Here is a 21,054-nt window from a genome sequence, read left to right as displayed (position 1 = left end):
GGATCTGAACAGGGTACTAGTTGCTCTCCAGAAGCCGCCCTTCGAGCCTCTGAAGGAAGTTTCCTTTTCTCGGCTGTCACAGAAAGTGGCGTTTCTTGTTGCGATCACATCGCTTCGGCGAGTGTCTGAGCTGGCAGCTCTGTCATCCAAGGCTCCCTTCCTGGTGTTCCACCAGGACAAGGTAGTGCTGCGCCCTATTCCGGAGTTTCTCCCTAAGGTCGTATCCTCTTTTCATCTTAATCAGGATATATCCTTGCCTTCTTTTTGTCCTCATCCGGTTCACCGGTATGAAAAGGACTTACGTTTGCTAGATCTGGTGAGAGCACTCAGAATCTACATTTCCCGCACGGCGCCCATGCGCCGTGCCGATGCACTTTTTGTCCTTGTCGCTGGTCCGCGCAAGGGGTTGCAGGCTTCTAAAGCCACCCTGGCTCGATGGATCAAAGAACCAATTCTAGAGGCCTACCGTTCTGCGGGGCTTCCGGTTCCTTCAGGGCTAAAAGCCCACTCAACCAGAGCCGTGGGTGCGTCCTGGGCATTACGTCACCAGGCTTCGGCTCAACAGGTGTGCCAGGCAGCTACCTGGTCCAGTCTGCACACTTTCACCAAGCATTATCAGGTGCATACCTATGCTTCGGCGGATGCCAGCTTAGGTAGAAGAGTCCTGCAGGCGGCAGTGACACCCCCGTAGGGGAGGGCTGTTTTGCAGCTCTAACATGAGGTATTTCTTTACCCACCCAGGGACAGCTTTTGGACGTCCCAATCGTCTGGGTCTCCCAATAGAGCGCTGAAGAAGGGAATTTTGTTACTTACCGTAAATTCCTTTTCTTCTAGCTCTTATTGGGAGACCCAGCACCCGCCCTGTTGTCCTTCGGGATGTTTTTTTGTTGTTTGCGGGTACACATGTTGTTCATGTTGAACGGTTTTTCAGTTCTCCGATGTTATTCGGAGTTAATTTGTTTAAACCAGTTATTGGCTTCCTCCTTCTTGCTTTGGCACTAAAACTGGAGAACCCGTGATACCACGGGGGGGGTATAGCCAGAGGGGGAGGGGCCTTGCACTTTTAATTTAGTGCTTTGTGTGGCCTCCAGAGGGCAGTAGCTATACCCCAATCGTCTGGGTCTCCCAATAAGAGCTAGAAGAAAAGGAATTTACGGTAAGTAACAAAATTCCCTTCTTATGAAAAAATAGAATTTTGGCAAAAATTTTGAAAATTTAGCAATTTTCAACTTTTGAATTTTTATACCATTTTAAACCAGAGATTTCTGTGACACAAAATAGTTAATAAATAACATTTCCCACATGTCTACTTTACATCAGCACAATTTTGGAAACAAAATTTTTTTTTGTTAGGAAGTTAGAAGAGTTCAAAGTTTATCAGCGATTTCTCATTTTTACATCAAAATTTACAAAACCATTTTTTTAGGGACCAAATCACATTTGAAGTGACTTCGATAGGCCTAGATGACAGAAAATACCCAAAAGTGACACCATTCTAAAAACTACACCCCCCCAAAGTACTCAAAACCACATTCAAGAAGTTTATTAACCCTTCAGGTGCTTCACATGAACAAAAGCAATGTGGAATGAAAAAAAGCAAAAATTAAATTTTACCTAAAAGTTGCTCTAACCCAAATTTATTCACTTTTAGAAGACATTACACAACAAAATGGACCCCAAAACTTGTTCCCCACTTTCTTATGAACGCACGGATACCCCCACATGTGGTCAGAAACCTCTGGACAAATGGGAGGGCTCGGAACAGAGAGCAATATTTGAATTTTGGAAAGCAAATTTGGCTGAAATAGATTGCGGGCACCATGTTGCATTTACAGGTCCGCTAAGGTACCTAAACAGAAGAAACCCCTCACAAGTGACGCCATTTTGGAAACTAGACACCTCACGGCTTCTATCTAGGGGTATAGTGAGCATTTTGGATCCACAGGTACTTAACAGATTTTGTTAACGTTGCGTTGTCATATTGAAAATTTTAATAATTTTCTCAAAAATGTTGCTTTAGCATCAATTTTTTCACTTTTTCAAGAGGTAATTCCAAAAATTTGACCTCAAGGTTTGTTACCCACTTTTTTATGAGCGCGGTGATACCTCACATGTGCTCTGAAACCTTTCTTTGGACAAATGGGAGGGCTTTGAATGGAAGGAACAATATTTGAATTTTGGAAAGGATATTTGGCTGAAAAAGATTGCGGGCACCATGTCGCATTTGGAGGTCCCCTAAGGTACCTAAACAGCAGAAACCCCGCACAAGTGACCCCATTTTGGAAACTAGGCCCCAGATGTTTGGTGAGTACCCTGAACCCCCAGGTGCTTCACAGAATTTTATAACGTTGAGCCATGAAAATAAAAAATAAAATTTTACCACAAAATTGTTATTTCAACCAGGTAGCTTTTTTTTCACAAGGGTAACAGGAAAAAAATCACCATGAAATTTATTGTGCAATTTCTCCGGAGTTTGGCGATACTTTATATGTGGTGGAAATCAACTGTTTGGGTACACGGCGGGGCTCTGAAGGGAAGGAGTGCCATTTGACTGCAAAATTGTCTAAAATCAATAGCGGACGCCATGTTGCATTTGGAGAGCCCCTGAAGTGCCTATACAGTGAAGCTCCCCAACATGTGGCCCCATTTTGGAAAATAGACCCCTGAAGGAATTTATCTTGATGTTTGGTGAGTACCCTGAACCCTCAGGTGCTTCACAGAAGTTTATAATGTTGAGCTGTGAAAATAAACTACATTTTTACCACAAAATTGTTACTTCAACCAGGTTTTTTTTTTTTTTTTTTTTTTTTTTTTTTAAACGTGTGAAGGGAAAAAATTTAGCATAAGATTTATTGTGCAATTTCTCCTGAGTATGCTGATGCCTTATGTGTGATGAAAATCAACTGTTTGGGTGCACAGCAGGGCTCGGAAGGGAAGGAGCGCAATTTGACAGCACAATTGGCTGGAATCATTAGCGGACGCTATGTTGCATTTAGAAAGCCCCTAAGGTGCCTAAACAGTGGAGGTCCCCCACAAGTGACCCCATTCTGGAAACGACGCCTCAAGGCTTTTATCTAGGTGTATATTGAGCAGTTTGAATCCACAAATACTTCACAGAATTTGATAAGCTTAGGTTGCCATATTGAAAATTTTCATTTTTTCACAAAAATGTTGCTTCAGCATCAAATTTCTTACTTTTTCAAGAGGCAACAACAAACCGTGGACCCAACAGGTTGTTATCCAATGTCTTATGAGCACAGGGATACCCCACATGTGGCCAAAAACCTCTGTTTGGATAAATGGGAGGGCTTGGAATGGAAGGAGCACCATTTGAATTCTGGAAAAGTTAAAAGAAATTGCGGGCACCATGTCACATTTGCAGGGCCCCTTGGGTAGCTATAGAGCAGAAACCCCCCCACAAGTGACCCCATTTTGGAAACTGGATTTTATTCAGGAGTATAGTAAGCATTTTGAATCCACAGGTACTTCACAAAAATGTTGCTATAGCAACAAATTTCTCACTTTTAGGCTGTGGCCGTGATCCAGCGACACTGCGTCTAGTACACAGTGTCAGCCTTCCTGCAGAGATGTGAGTGTTGTCCACGGGAGAACACAGCTGCCCATGCCCACGATTTGGGTTCAGGCTGCTGTGGAGCTCTGCTACCTGCAGAGAACACTCTTGTCTCCGCAGCATAAATTGACATGCTGAGGCTCGGGAAGCTGCACCACAGGTCAGTGTATGCTGCGGAGAAGAGAAGCACAGTGGGCACGGGATTTCTAAAAATCCTTCCACTGTGCTTCAACTGCACAACGCAGCGTTATGGACGCAGGGAAAACACTCTGACTAAAACGCTGCAAACCCTGATCGTGGGCACACAGCCTAAAATGCTACAATGGATGGATGGATGAATGGATAGATGTCAAACAAATATAACGTCCCACCCCCTGCATATTCTAAGCTGGCTCACTTTAGTGCCTTTCATGTGGCACTGAAGGGTGCCTAGCCTTGTATTTAGCCCCCCAAAAAATTAATAATTTAATAACGACGTGGGGTCCCCCCTATTTTTGATAGCCAGCTAGGGTAAAGCAGACAGCTGTAGCCTGCAAACCACAGATGACAGCTTCACCTTGGCTGGTGATCAATTTGGAGGGCTCCCCAGGCTTTTTTTTTTTTTTTTAAAAAAAAAAACAAACATGGAGTCCCCCCCAAATTAGATCACCAGCCAAGGTGAAGCTGACAGCTGGGGTCTGGTATTCTCAGGGTGGGAAGAGCCATGGTTATTGACTCTTCCCAGCCTAAGGCTAGTTTCACATTTGCGTTCAGCGGAGTCTGTTAACCCACTGCACTATTCTCCATAGACTTGTATGGATGACTCACTGTAACGCAAGTGTCAGCGTTGCATCCGCCGGACGACGCAGCGTCGTTATTTTGACGCTGCGTCGGGCGGAAGGAACGCAGCATGTAACGTTTTTTTGAGCAGCGGAATCCTTTGGATTTTACTGGGCACGCTCTCTGGCTCCCTCCGCCCGTAACCAGGGTACACATCGGGTAACCAAGGAACCCTGGTTACGTGTGTCAGGAGCCCGACACTTCCCTGCTCGGCCCCGCCCCCTCCCCGCACTCCGTATGTATATACTCTTTCTCTCTCTCTTTCTCTCTCTTTCTCTGTCTCTCTCTTTCTCTCTCTTTCTCTCTCTTTCTCTGTCTTTCTTTCTCTTTCTCTCTTTCTCTCTTTCTCTCTTTCTCTCTTTCTCTCTTTCGCTCTTTCGCTCTTTCGCTCTTTCGCTCTTTCGCTCTCTTTCGCTCTCTCTTTCGCTCTCTCTTTCGCTCTCTCTTTCGCTCTCTCTTTCGCTCTCTCTTTCGCTCTCTCTTTCGCTCTCTCTTTCGCTCTCTCTTTCGCTCTCTCTTTCGCTCTCTCTTTCGCTCTCTCTTTCGCTCTCTCTTTCGCTCTCTCTTTCGCTCTCTCTTTCGCTCTCTCTTTCGCTCTCTCTTTCGCTCTCTCTTTCGCTCTCTCTTTCGCTCTCTCTTTCGCTCTCTTTCGCTCTCTTTCGCTCTCTTTCGCTCTCTTTCGCTCTCTCTTTCGCTCTCTCTTTCGCTCTCTCTTTCGCTCTCTCTTTCGCTCTCTCTTTCGCGCTCTCTTTCGCTCTCTTTCGCTCTCTCTTTCGCTCTCTCTTTCGCTCTCTCTTTCGCTCTCTCTTTCGCTCTCTCTTTCGCTCTCTCTTTCGCTCTCTCTTTCGCTCTCTCTTTCGCTCTCTCTTTCGCTCTCTCGTCCCCCAGCGATGCAGTCCCCACGGCACTGACGTCCTCAGCCTGCTCGGCTCCACCCACCGCACTCCGCTCCCGCCCCCCGCACACATTGTCGGCGACCGAACGATCGGCTGATCACCCGGCGGCGGACTACTGTTAGCGATCAGCTGATCGTTCACAATAGTCTGCCGACGGTAAAACTGTAAACAAAAAAAAAAAGCAAAAACAAAACTATTTGCTTTGTTTTGCAGCATCCGTTGTGCCACTATATGCAACACATCCGTTGCATCCGTCACACAACGCAATGCAACGGATGCCGTTTAACGCAAGTGTGAAACTAGCCTTGAAATAGCAGGCCGCAGCCGCCCCAGAAGTGGCGCATCCATTAGATGCGCCAATCCTGGCGCTTCGCCCCAGCTCATCCCGCGCCCTAGTGCGGTGGCAAACGGGGTAATATACGGGGTTGATACCAGCTGTAATGTCACCTGGCATCAAGCCCTGGGGTTAGTGATGTCACTGCATCTAAACAGATACCCGACATCACTAACCCAGTCAGTAATAGAAAAAAATAAAGACAAAAAAAAAATTTATTTGAGAAAAAAAAAAAAACTCCCCGAAACATTTCCTCTTTCACCAATTTATTGAAAATAAACAAATTCCGGTCGCTGTAATCCATTTTGGAGGTCCCTCGACGACTCTGGACCTTCTAGAATATGGGGGGCACATTCAGGGAACGTATCCCCCATTTTCTGGAAGAGCAAGCTCTCCATGAGCAGTGTGGGTGCAGTAATCTGAGAATACTACACTCACACTGCCCCGGTCCAACCTAGGGCAGAGTGACCTGCAGTAACCTCATTCCAGAATGAGGGGCACGCTCACGGAACGTACCCCCCATTTTCTAGAATAGCAGGCTCTCCATGTGAGGAGTGTGGCTGCAGATTACTGCACTCTCTCCCCCGGTCCACAGTGCAGCAGCATGTGCAGCAGCGAAGTCAGCGTCTCTGCTTGCAAGGATCCAGCTGACAGCCGCTGTCTGCACATGCGCTGCCAGCTTTCCAGAAGGAGGCAGAGTGATTGCGGGGACGGAGCAGCAGCCAGGTGACTGGGAAGACCGGGGGGTGACGGCGGGGGACCTGGGGACAACTTTTGTCGCATGTGACGTGTCACATGCGACAGAGCAGGATGAATGCGGCCGCGCGCTACTGTGCGCTGCGCGCCGCCATCTTGCATGCTCCGGAGGGGGGGAGGGGGAGCGCTCTGGAGAACCAGAGGGGGCTCCGGCGGACTAGAGGACTCCGGTGTACCGGAGGAGGGGTCAGAGGGAAATGAATGCGGAGCCGGTGGCGGCGGCAGTTTTCGGTGCGCTTCGGCGCCATTTTGACTGTTCCGGAGTGGGGGTGGGGGCTCTCCGGGACCGGGGGCCTTGGGGTTACTAGGGGTTTATATTTCTTTCCCATCTGACATGTTTGATCACGTCAGATGAAAAAGAAATCTGTTTTACCGGATATTTTTTTTTTTTTTTTTTTATGTGATCGTCAGTATATGTTGTATACTGGCGATAACATTATCTGGGTCCAAAAAAAAACACCCCGATTCATAATCTGGGGGGTCTCAGCTATCCCAAGCAGCTGAAACCCCCGAGATTTTCGGTCGCAGGGGGGCGCTACAGGCTTTTTTCGGCCCAATGCTTTAAAGCTGCGGAACAGAATAAGTACCCTGTTTTGCCGCCGCTTTAAGTCGTATGGCCGTCATTGTGAGGTTAAACTGTTTTGCCAAATTTTCTGCAACTGAAACGCTGCGTTAACAGCATTGTGCGCACAAGAAATCACAATTTCCCATAGACTTTGCTAGAAAATCAAAATGCATGCATTTTGTCATTAAAACGCTGCAGTTCAAAACGCTGCGGAAACTCATGTAAAAACGCAAAGTGCCCACATAGCCTTAAAGGAATTGTCCACTACTCTTGACAACCCCTTCTCAATCAGTATGTTTCCCCCTTGTAAAATAACACCCCTACACGCTTCTTGGGCTACATGCGCACGCTGCTTTTTTTCCTGCTTTTTTGCTGCTTTTTTGGCTGCAGCTTTGTCAGCAGAACTTTCTGACATCTGACTTCCCAGCAAAGTCTGAAAGTCAGATTTGTCATGCGCACATTGCAGTTTATTTGTCAGCGGTTTTTTTGTCAAAAGTTTGTGACAAAAAAATGCAGCATGTTCATTCTTCCTGCGTTTTTGTCAACATTTGTCACCCATTGAAATCAATGAGGGCATCAAAAACGCAGGAAAAATGCATGCTAATCAAGTGGTGCATTTTACCTGCCTTTTACCTGCGTTTTTGGTACCAAAAACGCAGGTGATTTGTCAGGAAGTGAGGTCAGGCAAGTGGTCCCGTCCCGTCCTCCATGTGTTCCCCGAAGTACCGCTGTCCCTAGGGGAGATGATGTGGAGGACGGGGACTATCAGCAGCGGTGGCAGCGAGAGGGAAAAATCAATGTTTTGAGCTGCCAATGTCCATCCCCCTCTCGCTGCCGCTGCTGATAGTCCTGTCCTCCACGTGTTCCCCGACGTACCACTGTCCCCAGCCTGCACGCACAGGGGAGATGATGTGGAGGACGGGACTATCAGCGGCGGCGAGAGGGGGATGGACATTGGCAGCTGAAAACATTGATTTTTCCCTCTCGCTGCCGCACCGCTGCTGATAGTCCCGTCCTTCACGTGTTCCCCGAAGTACCACTGTCCCCAGCCTGCACGCACAGGGGAGATGATGTGGAGGACGGGGACTATCAGCGGCGGCGGCAGCGAGAGGGAAAAATCAATGTTTTCAGCTGCCAATGTCCATCCCCCCTCTTGCTGCCGCCGCTGATAGTCCCGTCCTCCACAAGTTCCCCGAAGTACCGCTGTCCCCGCACAGGGGAGATGATGGACCTCTCTCACCGCCACCGCTGAAAGTCCCGTCCTCCACGCTCCTGTCAGCTCCACGCAGTAGCGCGATCAGCTGAGCTGTCACTGAGGTTACTCGCGGCCGCCGCGGGTAACCTCGGTCACCGCTCAGCTGATCGCGCGGCTGTCTTCAGTTGCTGTGTGGAGGTGACAGGAGTGGCGGTGTCTGCTGCTTCTCCGGTCACCTCCATGCAGCACAGCTGGATGCGGCGCTGGACCATCCTGGATTACGCCGGACATGGAGGGCTTTGTCGGGGTTAATAAATTGGTAATGAGGGAATGTGTTTGTGTTTTTTTTATTTCTAATAAAGGATTTTTCGGGTGTGTGTGTGTGTGTTTATTTACTGTAATTTACAGATTAATCATGGAGGGTGTCTCAGACGCCTGACATGATTAATCTAGGATTTAGTGGCTGCTATGGGCTGCCAATAACTCCTTATTACCCCGATTTGCCAACGCACCAGGGCAAATCGGGAAGAGCCGGGTACAGTCCCAGAACAGCCGCATCTAATGGATGCGGCAATTCTGGGCGGCTGCTGACTGATATTGTTAGGCTGGGGGGCTCCCCATAACGTGGGGCTCCCCATCCTGAGAATACCAGCCTTCAGCCGTATGGCTTTATCTGGCTGGCATTAAAATTGGGGGGGGACCGCACGCCAGTTTTTTTAATTATTTATTTCTAATTTTTTTTTTTTTCAATTCAACAAGCTTTATGGGCTTGTTTGAACTGAAAAATACATGAAACAATTGTTGACAAAACTGCAGCCAAAAACGCACCAAAAAAGCAGCAAAAACGCACCAAAAAAGCACCCACATTTTTTGTGACATTTCCAGGCTCTCTGACAAGGTGCAGTTTTGGCTGCAGTTTTGGCTGCAGTTTGTGAACACGAAAAAGAAGCAGCGTGCGCATGTAGCCTTATGCTATTCCAGTGGTGTCAACACTGCCCTTTCCTGGACTTGGGTGTCCTCCCCTTCAGACGCTATTGACATCCGGAGGAAGCAAACGCTGCGGCTCCTCACTTTTTCCAGATGTCAACTGATATTTCTAGATTTGTGTGCTTGTGAAAATCTCTATTGCACTTTTTCGTGCATCCAATAAAATTGTAAGTTATTGATTACCGTGCTTTGCCTGCCCGGCTCCACTGACGTCTTCTCATCCATTGTGTCTTTTATTTTTCATAATGTGGCTGTGAACTATAACCTTTTGCCGGAATAACGTGATGTTTTGAGTTTGACACTTCAATATACAGTATGTTCAAAGGGCATTGCAGCAGTTCCTGGCACTTTAAAGGGAGTGTCCAATCTAAAGCCATAAGTCTGCAATCACTCTGTGTCTGCGCTTCTGAGTCCTCGCTTTGCACGCACTGTAAGGATTCTCCGGTGTCAGAGCCAGGAATGGCGGTCACGTGGCCACGAGTATGAGATATGCAGACTGCTAGCCAGAATCTGACTAGAGGGGTGCAGCCTTGCTCTGTAAGGTAAATCTTCTTTTATAGGGTAGCGTTTATAGAAATTTCACATTCTGTTGATGGCACTGGAAGGCATTCACTGGCAATGTGATCATTTTAAGTAGTGATTTCTACAAACCACTGACTGGTGATCGAGTAGGTTTTATTTTTTTAAGATGTTCCAGTTTGACCTCCACATCTGCCAGTGTCAGGGGAAAAAAGGTTATTCTAATGTATTGTCATGGGTTGCTGTGAATTCTCTTGCTCAGGTAGGCTAATATTTGGGTTTTCTGTATTATACTGTAGAATTGTGCACTTTAATGGCAGACTATTTTTGTAGGCTGCATCATTGCAAGTAACTAGTGTCTACATATTTCAAATCTGTGTACAGGAGCCAAGTGGTTCTCCAACTACAAAGCGTCCACGTGGTCGCCCCAAAGGCAGCACAAAGAAGGGAAGGGCAAACAAAGGAACTGCAAATAGTAAGGCAAGTATAAACCAGGTAGATCACCAATGCTTGTCCTTTTGTAAAACTTGAATGTCAACTCAGATTAAAAGTCGGCTGCAGGCGAGAGTATAGTAAATATTCCTGTCAAATTTCCTGTGTCCTTATAGCTTGTTCTTCATGATCTTTAAAACTAAAGGCCCAGTCACACACAACGACTTACCAGCGATCCCGAAAACGATGCGACCTGATAGGGATCGCAGGTAAGTCGCTGGGAGGTCGCAGGTGAGATGTCACACAGTCAGATCTTACCAGCGATGCAGGAACAATACAGGTCGCAGTAGCGACTTGTATAACGATCTCAGCAGTCACTGACCCTGTCACACAGTGTCAAACACAGGGATGTGTCCTGCCCAGCAGGACATCGCCTTTGAAGAAAATGGCCTGGACCATTTTGCAACGACTAGAGATCTCACAGCAGGGGCCTGATCGCTGGTGTCACACAAAACAAGATCGCTAAGTGGATCGCTACTGCGTCACGGAAACCGTGACTCAGCTGCGATCTCGTTGTGTGACGGTACCTTAAGGGTTACTGGAAGATTAGCTGAGCTTGTGTAGAGCCAATTAAATGGAAATGTATAATTTTTTTTTTTTGTAGGTTTAGGCTGTGCCCACGTAGCAGATTTTCTGCACCCAAAACTGCATGTTTTTGCAGGAAAAACGCAGCAGAAAAAAAATCAGGTTTTTTTTGTGTAAATCAGATTTTATTCGAATAAAGAACATGTTTACAAGTTATAGGTTATGCAACATATGATATACAGTAGAATAACTCATATCTTGGAGGTAATAAGTAATACAACACTTTTCTACTTGCATAATAATTCCTTTGATTACACACTTCAGGTCAGACCATCATCACCCATGTAGCTTTGCTTTGGAGATGATGCCCACTGGGTGACCAACAATCCGAGCCCCATACAAAAATGTATGCAGCCTCGTTTAGAAACGGGAGGCAACGAAGATGCACAAAGTCCCTGAGATGACAATCCTTTCTAACAATGTAAACATAACATAAAATGTACAAAGAGGAAAGAAAGATGAGAAAAGAGGAAATAGAGGGAGAGGGAAAAGAAAAGGACGAAGATGTCTCGTCTGGGTCGTGTAGCCCCCAGCACTTTTGTTTTGTGGAATGGACAATCAGAGGTCTCACGCCCCCAACTGAAGCTTGAAGCCATAGTACCAGGTCTGGTGTCTCTCTATACATAATCCATGGCGCCCACAGCCTGAACACTCGCTCCCCTGAGTCAGACGCCTGGCCGACCAGCTCCTCCATCCTATAGATCTGGTTTATCTCGGCCACCAGTTCAGCCCGCGAGGGCACTTTGGTCTGCCTCCAGTACCTTGGAATTAATCTAAAAATCAGGGTTTTTTTAATGCGTGTCATGTATTTTTTTTTTTTTTGTTTAAAGTCATGGCAAACGCGGGAGATCCTGCACTGTTCCCCCATGATTGCCACTGGGTCTGCGACTGAGATTATAGCTTAGACCCGGCTGTCACTGCCAGGATCGTTGCCCACACCGTTCCCAGCAGTTTAACCCCCTAAATGTTGCAATTAATCGTGATGATAATTAATTATAATTTTATTCATTCATATAGCGCTATTAATTCCACAGCGCTTTACATACATTGGTATCGTAACATTCAGGAGGCAGGGAGAGGACTCTATTACCTCTCTGTAGATCGGGTCTCTGTAATGCGATCACAGGGACTCTATCGCTGCCATGGCAACCATGGGTCACCACCATGACAACCCTGGGTTACTGAGCCATGGATCGCCTCACAGACCATGCATGAAGCGAGTGCAGCACTGACAGAAACAACCCACTGGATTGGATTATATCTGATGCAGGAAAAAACACACAGAATTGACATGCTGCAGATTTTTTTTCTGCACTAAAATCTGCAACACCTTTACAGCAATTCAGGATTCTCATAGACTTTGCTGGGGTGTGTATTTCCTTGCAGTATTGATTTAAAATCTGCAAGAAAACATAAGAAAACTCAGCATGGACACACAGCCTTAAGTGGTACAGATAATGTTAGAATACTTGTTTTGATTGGATGCAAACATGTGCAATAATTTGCATTCACAAACATGCTCCATATAACGATTGTCCAATTAAATTAAATAGACTTTGAAATTAGTTGTCTACATTACATTTTTTTTCCTTTTCACAATCATTATTTTTTGGTACATAAAATTATGTATTTAAGTACAGTGGGGACTAAGTATTTCATACATTGCTGATTTTGCAAGTTTTCTCACCCACAAAGAATGGAGAGGTCTGTAATTTTTATGGTATGTACACTTCAACTGTGATGGACAAAAAAAATCAGTCTAGGATTTTTAAATAATTTTGTATTTTATTGCATGAAATAAGTATTTGATACAATAGAAAAACATCTTTTTATTTGGAACTGAATCCTTTGTAATTAGAGGTCAGATGTTTCCTGTAGTTCTTGACAGTTTGCACACACTGAGCAGGGATTTTGGCCCACTCCTCTGTACTTTTCTCCAGATTTTTCAGGTTTCGGGGCTGTCGCTAGGCAACATTGCGTTTCAGCTCCCTCCAAAGGTTTTCTATTGGGTTCAGGTCTGGAGACTGGCTAGGCCACTCCAGGACCATGAAATGCTTGTCATGGAGCCACTGCTTAGTTACCCTGGTTGTGTTTTTGAGTCATTGTCATGCTGGAAGACCCAGCCACGACCAATCTTCAATGCGCTTGCTGAAGGAAGGACTTGGCCAAAATCTCGCATTACATGACCACATCATCCTACCTTTTTAATATGGTGCAGTTGTCCTTTCCCCTTTGCCGAAAAGCACCCCAAAAACATGTTTCCACCCCCATGCTTCACAGTTGGGACGGTGTTCTTGGGGTTATACTCATACTTCTTCCTCCAAACATGGCGAGTGGAGGTTGATACCAAAAAGTTCTATTTTGGTCTCCTCTGACCACATGACTTTCCCCCATGTGTCCTCTGGATTATGCAGATGGTCATTACCCAAAATTCAAACAGGTCTGGATATGTTCTGGCGTGAGCAGGGGGACCTTGTTTTCCCTGCAGGATTTTAATCCATGAAGGCGTAGTATGTTACGAATGGTAATCTTTCAGGCCTCCAACACACATCCGTGAAAAACACGCACGTGTTACGTTCCGTTTTTTTAGTCCGTTTTTATGGTGCATGTGGCATCCATGTGAATTGCGTATGCTAGCAGTGTGTGCGTGTTCAATGTCTGTGTGTACATGAGATACGTAAGTGACGTGTCAGTGTGTTGCCCGTGTGAAATGTTCCGTGTGTGATGCACAATGTCATTGATACATACCCGCTGACAGCAGACAGTGACGTGCAATGAAAATGAACTCTGGTGAACTTCACCCGACTTCATTGTCATCCCGCGGCTCTGGCTCTCTGTGTCGCGTACTAATTAGCGGTCACCTGTGAAGCACTCGCCGGTGACTGCTAATCCCCTGAGTCACTGAAGTGAGCAGCGTGATTAGCGCTGCTGTCACTCAGGTTACCCGCGGCTAGCTGGATCCTCCACCCGTGACCGCAACTCACCTGTGACTTCATCGCTGTCACTCAGGCAACTTGCAGTCAAAGTTGGAGGATCCAGCGGTGGCCGCGGGTAACCTGAGTGACATCATCGCTGATCGCACTACTCTCCTCAGTTGCTGTGTGGAGCTGACAGGAGCGGCGATGTTCTTCTGCAGCTCTTGTCACCTTCATGTAGCAGAGCTGGAAGCGACGCGGGACCTCCATGGATTACGCCGGACATGGCTTTTTTGGGCTTAATAAAGTGGTGAACGAGGGTATTTGTTAGTGTTTATTATTCTAAATAAAGGATTTCTTCGGGTGTATGTGTTTATTTACTGTAACTTACAGATTAATCATGGAAGGTATCTCGGGGAGACGCCTGACATGATTAATCTTGGACTTGGTGGCAGCTATGGGCTGCTGCCATTAACTCCTTATTACCCCGATTGCCAACGCACAAGGGCAAATCGGGAAGAGCCGGGTAGAGTCCCAGAACTGTCGCGGTTATTCTGGGCAGCTGCTGGCTGATATTGTTAGGCTGGGGGGCTCCCCATAATGTGGGGCTCCCCATTCTGAGAATACCAGCCTTCAGCCGTTTGACTTTACACTGGCTGGTATCAAAATGAGGGGAACCGCACGTCGTGTTTTTTTTTTTTTTTTTTTTTAAATTTATTTTACTGCTCGATATTGACACGTCCAATGGCGGCTGATTGGTTGCAATGAGACAGCTGTCACTCAGTGTGGGGGCGTGTCTCACTGCAACCAATCATAGGCGCCGGTGGGCGGGAAAAGCAGGGAATAAGATTGATTAATGAGCGGCCGGCTTTTTCAAAATAGTAAAAGCCGCCGGAGCTTTTTTTTTTAACAGCTGTGCCGCGCCGGTGTTGAGGGAACGGTGAGTATGAGAGGGGGGAGACTGACCGACAGACAAGACAGAGAGACCGACTGACTGAGGGAGATTGACTGACATACACAGAAAAAGAGAATGACAGACATTGTGAGAAAAAAAGCACAAAACTTACATGGAGATGCATCCGTGTCACGTATTTGTGCTCACGGACCCATAGACTTCCATTGGGTCCATGTGTGCGTGTTCCGTGCAGAAAACTGACATGCTTCCGTGCAAAACTGATACACATACGTATCACGGACCGTATGGAATAATGCACGTGTGACCTCAAACATAGCATAACATTGGTGCACGTTTGTCCGTGTCTCCGGTATATACGGAAATGGACCAAACGCGCACGTGTATCACTGTGTGTTTGAGGCCTCAGACTGTGATCCCAGCTCTCTTCAGGTCATTGAGTAGAGCAAGTAAAATTGACAGTCCTTTTTTTTTTTTTTTTTTTTCTCTTCTCCATTTTGTAATTGTGCTAACAGTTGTTGCCTTCTCACAAAACTGCTTGCCTATTGTCCTGTAGCCCATCCCAGCCTTGTGCAGGTCTTCTTCAATTTTGTCCCTGGTGTCCTTAGACAGCTCTTTGGTCTTGGCCATGGTGGAGAGTTTGGAGTGTAATTGATTGTGTGGACAGTTGTCTTTTATACAGGTAACAAGTTCAAACAGGTGCAATTAATACAGGTAATAAGTATGAGGGCTTCTCAAAGAAAAAATATCAGGTCTGTGAGATCCAGAATTCTTGCTGGTTGGTAGGTGATCAATACTTATTTCATGCAATAAAATGCTAATTATTTAAAAATCAGTGATTTCTAGATTTTTATTCTGTCGGTTGAAGTGTACCTACAATAAAAATTACAGACCTTTCCATTCTTTGAAGGTGGGAAAACTTGCAAAATCGTCAGTGTATGAAATACTTTTATTCCCCACTGTATGTGAGCAGATTTAAATGTATGACTGACTAATATGCACTGTATTTACTACATCTAGTCTTTGTTCACCAGAGCTCTAAACTTTTGAGATTTGTTGTACAGTTCATTACAAAACAAAGATCTGGTAATATGGAGATGGGCACTTCACGCTCTGACTTATGCTTTGGCAGTGTCGACCTTCTTGAGGAAGGCACATCAGCCTCCTCCAATTGAAAAAAATGTAATATGAGGAAAGCTATTTATCAGTTGAACAAGGCTGATGGGAAGGTTTCTCTATCGCTTCATTGGGGAACACCGGAAACCATGGTGTATGCTGCTGGCACTAGGAGGCTGACACTATGCAAATAAAAAGTTGGTTCCTCCCCAGTAGTATACACCCACTGACTGGAGCTGAGATCAGTTTTTGCTTAGTGTCCGAGGAGGTTGGACACACAGGGGCTGCTTTCAGCCCCTCAGGTTTGTATTGTTGTGTTTTATTTAATGTTTTCCCTTTGTTTTTCAGACACAGCTCGTCGGGCGACAGGGTGTAATCGCTCACCCTGCTCTCCCACATAGAGACCGGTCGCACAGAGTGGGGTCCGTCCGCCACTACTGTTGTCTTCCGTGTCTGTCTGGCAGTGTACCCGGCCCCTCCAACACAGAAGAGTGTTCGAGGTGCATCTGCAGTGAGGAAAAGTGCGACGTTGTAGATAAAGGCGGAGGGTCCTGCCCCCCTCCCCAAACTCTCTCGCTCCCGAGCCTGATTGTGGGGTAGGAGGACGAAGACCGTACCTGGGATGGAGAGGTACCCTTCCGGTCTCCCTTCGACTATGCCCAGGACGACCGTCGAGATGTCTTCGCTCTCCTTCCAGGATGGATCCACCCCTCCTTCTTCCCCGTCCCGGGTTATGGGTGGAGGGATCCCGTCTATATAAACCCCACAGCCCCTTCTCCACTTGGGTCAGGGGGTCCTATATCTCCCTTAGAGCCTCTATCACAGGCCCCTCTGTAGCTTGCTTCCCCTGTAGCGTGGCCTCCCTGCGCTCCCCCGATCGCCCCCCCAACCCCCCCCCGCCGTGGCGTCCACTACCTGGCGTCCCTTCTGGCGGCCTAACTTTAAAATTTAGCCCCTGGCTCCATTGCAGCCCTCTGTGTCTGCGCGCTCTCCAGGCCATGCCCCCAGCCGGGAATTCTGTCCGCGCGCGCGGGCTTTTCAAACTCTGGCCCATCCCCCCTATCGCGTGAGGTCCCAATCCGGCCCTCCTGCTCTCTTGTGCAAGCGCCGCCCCCCTCTTTCCTGGCGCCTGACGTCACTTCCCGGTGCCGAGACACCCGGGGAACGGCATTTCTGCCCGCACTTCCAGCCTCCCGGCTTGGTAAGTAACGCTGCCGCCGCAGCTTCAGCGTCCCCCCGCAGGCAGCCAGTGCAACTCAAAGCCCAGCGCGCCCCCGCAGGTAGACGGATCTCTGCATTACCTGCAGCCAAGCTCCCCCGCAGTCACCACTCCGGGCTGCCCGGGCACCACTCTCCTCTCCTGGGCCTCACTTATTTGATCCCAGTCTCTGCTAGACTGATGTGTAAAAAAAAAAAAAAGCCTTAAGCATACCTCAAAACCGTTTTTCCTATTTGTTGGTAGCACTATTTACTACCATAGGCATCTACTCCTGATCCCGGAGTGCCGTTCACTTACAGTGAGCTGACTCCCCTCTAACACATATTACATGCCAATAGAGCTACTTCAGCCTGGGAGTATTACCAACCTCATGCTACAGCTTGCCAGTTTACCCCCCCTCCCCCCCTTCTAAAAGTGCGGGATAACACTCTTCTACACGCACTCTATGCTAGGGGCCACCGGTCCTCTGGCAGGTCACCCTTCTCCATTTCTAGGGGTACTCCAGTGTTCTGTGGTCCTGTCCACTTCCACTGTCGGTGTGTCTCGTGCTCCTGCCTACTCTCCTGTACCCACTATCTAGTGTCAGTGTTCATGTCCCTATCTACCGTAGGGTTGCTATCTGTGGGTTAATGTTCAAGTCCCTATCTACTGTCATATACCTATCTACCACAGGGTCAGTGTTCTTTTGACCTGTCCACTTTTTCAACTTCTCAACTTCAGCCTGTCCACTATCCAGTGTGCCAGTGTCTCCACGTACCTGTCCTCTATCCAGTGTACCAGTGTTTTCTCTATGCACTGCTCTACACCAGCGCGCCGGAGTCCCCAAGTACCTGTCTACTATACAGTGTGCCAGTGTCCCCATGTACCTGTCCACTACCCAGTGTGCCAGGGTTTCTCTTGCACTGGTCTACACCAGTGTGCCCGTGGTCTTCACCTGTGTGCCAGTGTCTTCATGTACTTGCCCACTATCCAGTGTGCCTGCGTTTCCCTACGCACTGGCCTACACCAGTGTGCCTGTGTTTTCTCTATGTGCTAGTTTACACCAGTGTGCCAGCGTTTTCCTCCTACTTGTCCACTGTCCAGTGTGTCAGCGTCTCTACGCACTGGCCTACACCTCCGTGCCAGCGCTTCCCTTTCCACTATCCAGTGTGCCAGTGTATGCGTCAGGCCTGTCTGCTCCAATACCCAGGTGCCTTTGGGATCCTGCCCGCTATCCAGTGGGCCGGCGTTACTACGCGCATTTGTTTACTCTGGTGTACCAGTGTTTTCTCGAGCCGGCTCACTATTCAGTGCGCCAGTGTTTCTTTACGCACGTGTTTACACCACTGTACCAGTGTTGTGTGAACCTACCCACTGTCTAGGGTGTCAGGTCTCTACTCGCACCTGTATGTTACTGCGGGCAAAAGAATTTTTTTTTTCTATCATCCTGTCCACCATCCAGATTGACAGTTCCACAGACCTGACCACTTGCTTGTGTGCCAGTGTCTCTATGTCAGTCCATCTTCCAGGGTGCCAGTATCCACTATCCAGTGTGTCTCTATGTACCTACCCACCATCCGGTGTGCTAGTGTTTCTTGAATGTGCCCTCTATCTTGTGTGCCAGTATTTCTATATGCACCTGTATACTACAGCGTGACAGTGATTTGATGAGCCTGCCCACTATTCTATGGGCCAGCACTTATCTGAACCAGAAGCCGGATACAGCTACAGGCTTAAGTGCTTTGTTCAGCTTTTCCGCTCATCTCCGACCGAGGCGAGAGCGCCATCCATCACTGCCCCATGAGGCGGCACGCCAGCAGCTGTCACATTCAGTGCCAGTATTCAAGATCGATGATCCTGTCCGCTATCCTATGGGCTAGCGTTTCTCCAGACCAGAAGCTGGATACCGTAACAGGTATGTGTTACTCTGCTCACGACCCAGTGAGTCGAACAGACTAGCTCACCTAGTGGGTCATGTATCTCCCTCATCTTCGACTGAGGCGAGGACTGTGTTCTGCATGGACCCCATGATGCGGCACGGTTGCAACTGTCATTAAGTTGCTTCCCAGTGACCCAGGGCTCTCTCCTACTTCAAACCACTCATTCAGGTGAACAGGAGGTAAGCCATGGTCCTTTGGACCAGTTCATTGTCTTTCCTTTCTGCAGCAGCTATTTACTCACTTCTCAGTGATCTGCATCCATACGTCTGGCGTGACCTCGAGGTAAGGTAACATGCGACCATCTGACTGGAGGGTCGTGTGATTCACTCCCTGCAGCAAACACGGACCCCATGACGCAGCACAGCAGCAGCTCTCTTTTAGTAGCTTCCCAGTGGCCCGGGACCTTCTCCTACCTCGCACCATTCATGTAAGGTAACCATGAGGTAAGGCTTTTTCTCTCTTGACCGTACGTTGGCTGCGTCGTTTCTTGAAGCAGCAGTCATTTTGGTTCTCAAATGAGGTAAGCAAGGTACAGCTCTGTCTGCTAACCAGTATGTTGTCCGTTTTACTTCCTGCCACCTTCCTCGGGTGGTTCATAGTACTTCTGGTATCCGCCTATTTGGCCTAGACCAGCCTTGGTTGCGCCCTCCACTAGGGTTCCGGCCAGGTACTGTATATGTTTAAAACCATAGGTCATAGGTTACATTCTCTCTCTTTCAGATAGAGATAAGATTTCCTCAGTCCCTTCACAGTCAACAGATGAAGTTAAGAACCAGACACCGGATCGTCTAACCAGTATCGATTCCACGGAGGACCAGTTTCCCCAAGGGACTTCTAGTATCCTGACGGCCCAGTCATTGGGCTCACTCTTCCGGACAAGCTGTAGGTTTCAAAGATTTGTCTTCTGTCTACTTTCTGCAACAGAATCCTTCAGGGAGCCCTGAATGCTCAGGCCACTGGGTGTTTCCACCCGAACACTCAACACTACAGCGAGTGGTCCCCGTCTGATCTGCCAATCTTCGCTAACACCTAGACATGACCTGCTTCAGTTTCAGGCCAAAAGGGGTCTTCATTTCCCCTGTCCCGGGTCTGCCTCCCTTTCCCCCTCTCGTAGCCATTCTAGATGGCTCTCGGAGATATGCGAGATCTCTCCGTAGTCTCCGCCATACCAAATTCCACGACAGCTCTCCACCGCTTGGTCTCAGACGCTTGTGCATCCCTGCACTTTTCAAGCAGAGTTCCTGCCAGACCATTTAAACTCACATATTCTCGGTCATTTCCTTCCCTTCGTCGTCACTTCTAGTTGTGATGTGATGACGCGTTTTATAATAAATAATAATAATTTATTCATTCTTCCATCACTCTCCCGTTTTCCTTGCCACCTTCCAGGGATAGGCGTCACTCCTCTGGTCGGCTAGCGCTTAGACCGGTGACATAGTCAAAGCCCTTCCTTGAGTCCCCCTTGAAAGGGTTCTTCCTTCTCCCATTCCAGGTCATACATACCAGGTCTTGTGCCTTTTTTCATTCACAGGAGCCCTCCCCCATAGGGGGTTCTCCTTCCAGTAATTCACCGCAATGGTTACCTAGTACCCGATTCCAGAGTTCGAGTTTTCCCAGTCACGCCATTGTAGATGCCCGGACTCCCTTCTCCTGTCTGTCACGTCATAGTGGAAATTGGTTATTGGAATTCCTTTGGCTCCTTAACCTTGTCATTTTTCTCCGGACCTCGCAAGTTCTCTGGACCCCTTCCATACACAGGGGAATTATCTACCGTATTATTTTCCCGCCTGCAGGCTCTTTCGTCCACTAGGGTCAGATCACTTCCCTCAGTTGCTGTGTAATCAACAGGTCAAGTTCCCCTAGGGCGGAGTACCCTTACTCTTCTCGAGTATCTCGACTCCCCTGCACCTTTTTAGGCAGTTGGTTTTCCCCTCTTAGTCATCCTGCGGCAGTAAAGGCCCAATGCTCCGCTGGCCTCTGCTTACCTGGCACCTACCTCTACCAGGTGCCATAGTTCTTCGTTCATTCTTCCACTTTCAAACGTAGTTCCATGGCCTGTCGGGCTTTTTTCTCTTGACCCGACCTATTGCTGTCAGTCGCCTTAGATTCTTAGCTTTCTTAGGTACAGATCTCAGAGGATGCAGTTTTTCCCTGATCATCCTAATCCCCCGCACACGCATTTTACTCTAGTGCTTAGTACTCCCTAGTACTCTAACTCTTCCCCTATACTTCGGCTCCTGGCCGGGTAGGGGT

The 21,054-nt window shown here is 47.8% G+C and overlaps 1 protein-coding gene across 5 annotated transcripts in view; it reads left to right on the top strand.

Annotated features, from left to right (window-relative positions):
* The window catches only part of LOC142291396 (high mobility group protein HMG-I/HMG-Y-like), a 94,708-nt gene that overhangs the window by 65,933 nt on the left and 7,721 nt on the right, over window positions 1-21,054 (top strand). For 4 of the 5 annotated variants that reach the window (XM_075335872.1, XM_075335873.1, XM_075335870.1 and 1 more), the window contains one exon: window positions 10,027-10,137. In XM_075335872.1, coding sequence (XP_075191987.1) covers window positions 10,027-10,137 — 111 coding nt within the window. The remainder of the gene's footprint in view (window positions 1-10,026; window positions 10,138-21,054) is intronic. The other variant, XM_075335869.1, reaches the window with a different exon arrangement.

Source organism: Anomaloglossus baeobatrachus, chromosome 2 (assembly GCF_048569485.1).
Source record: "Anomaloglossus baeobatrachus isolate aAnoBae1 chromosome 2, aAnoBae1.hap1, whole genome shotgun sequence".
Classification (NCBI taxonomy): domain Eukaryota; kingdom Metazoa; phylum Chordata; class Amphibia; order Anura; family Aromobatidae; genus Anomaloglossus; species Anomaloglossus baeobatrachus.
This window is presented reverse-complemented; position numbering and strand designations above follow the sequence as displayed.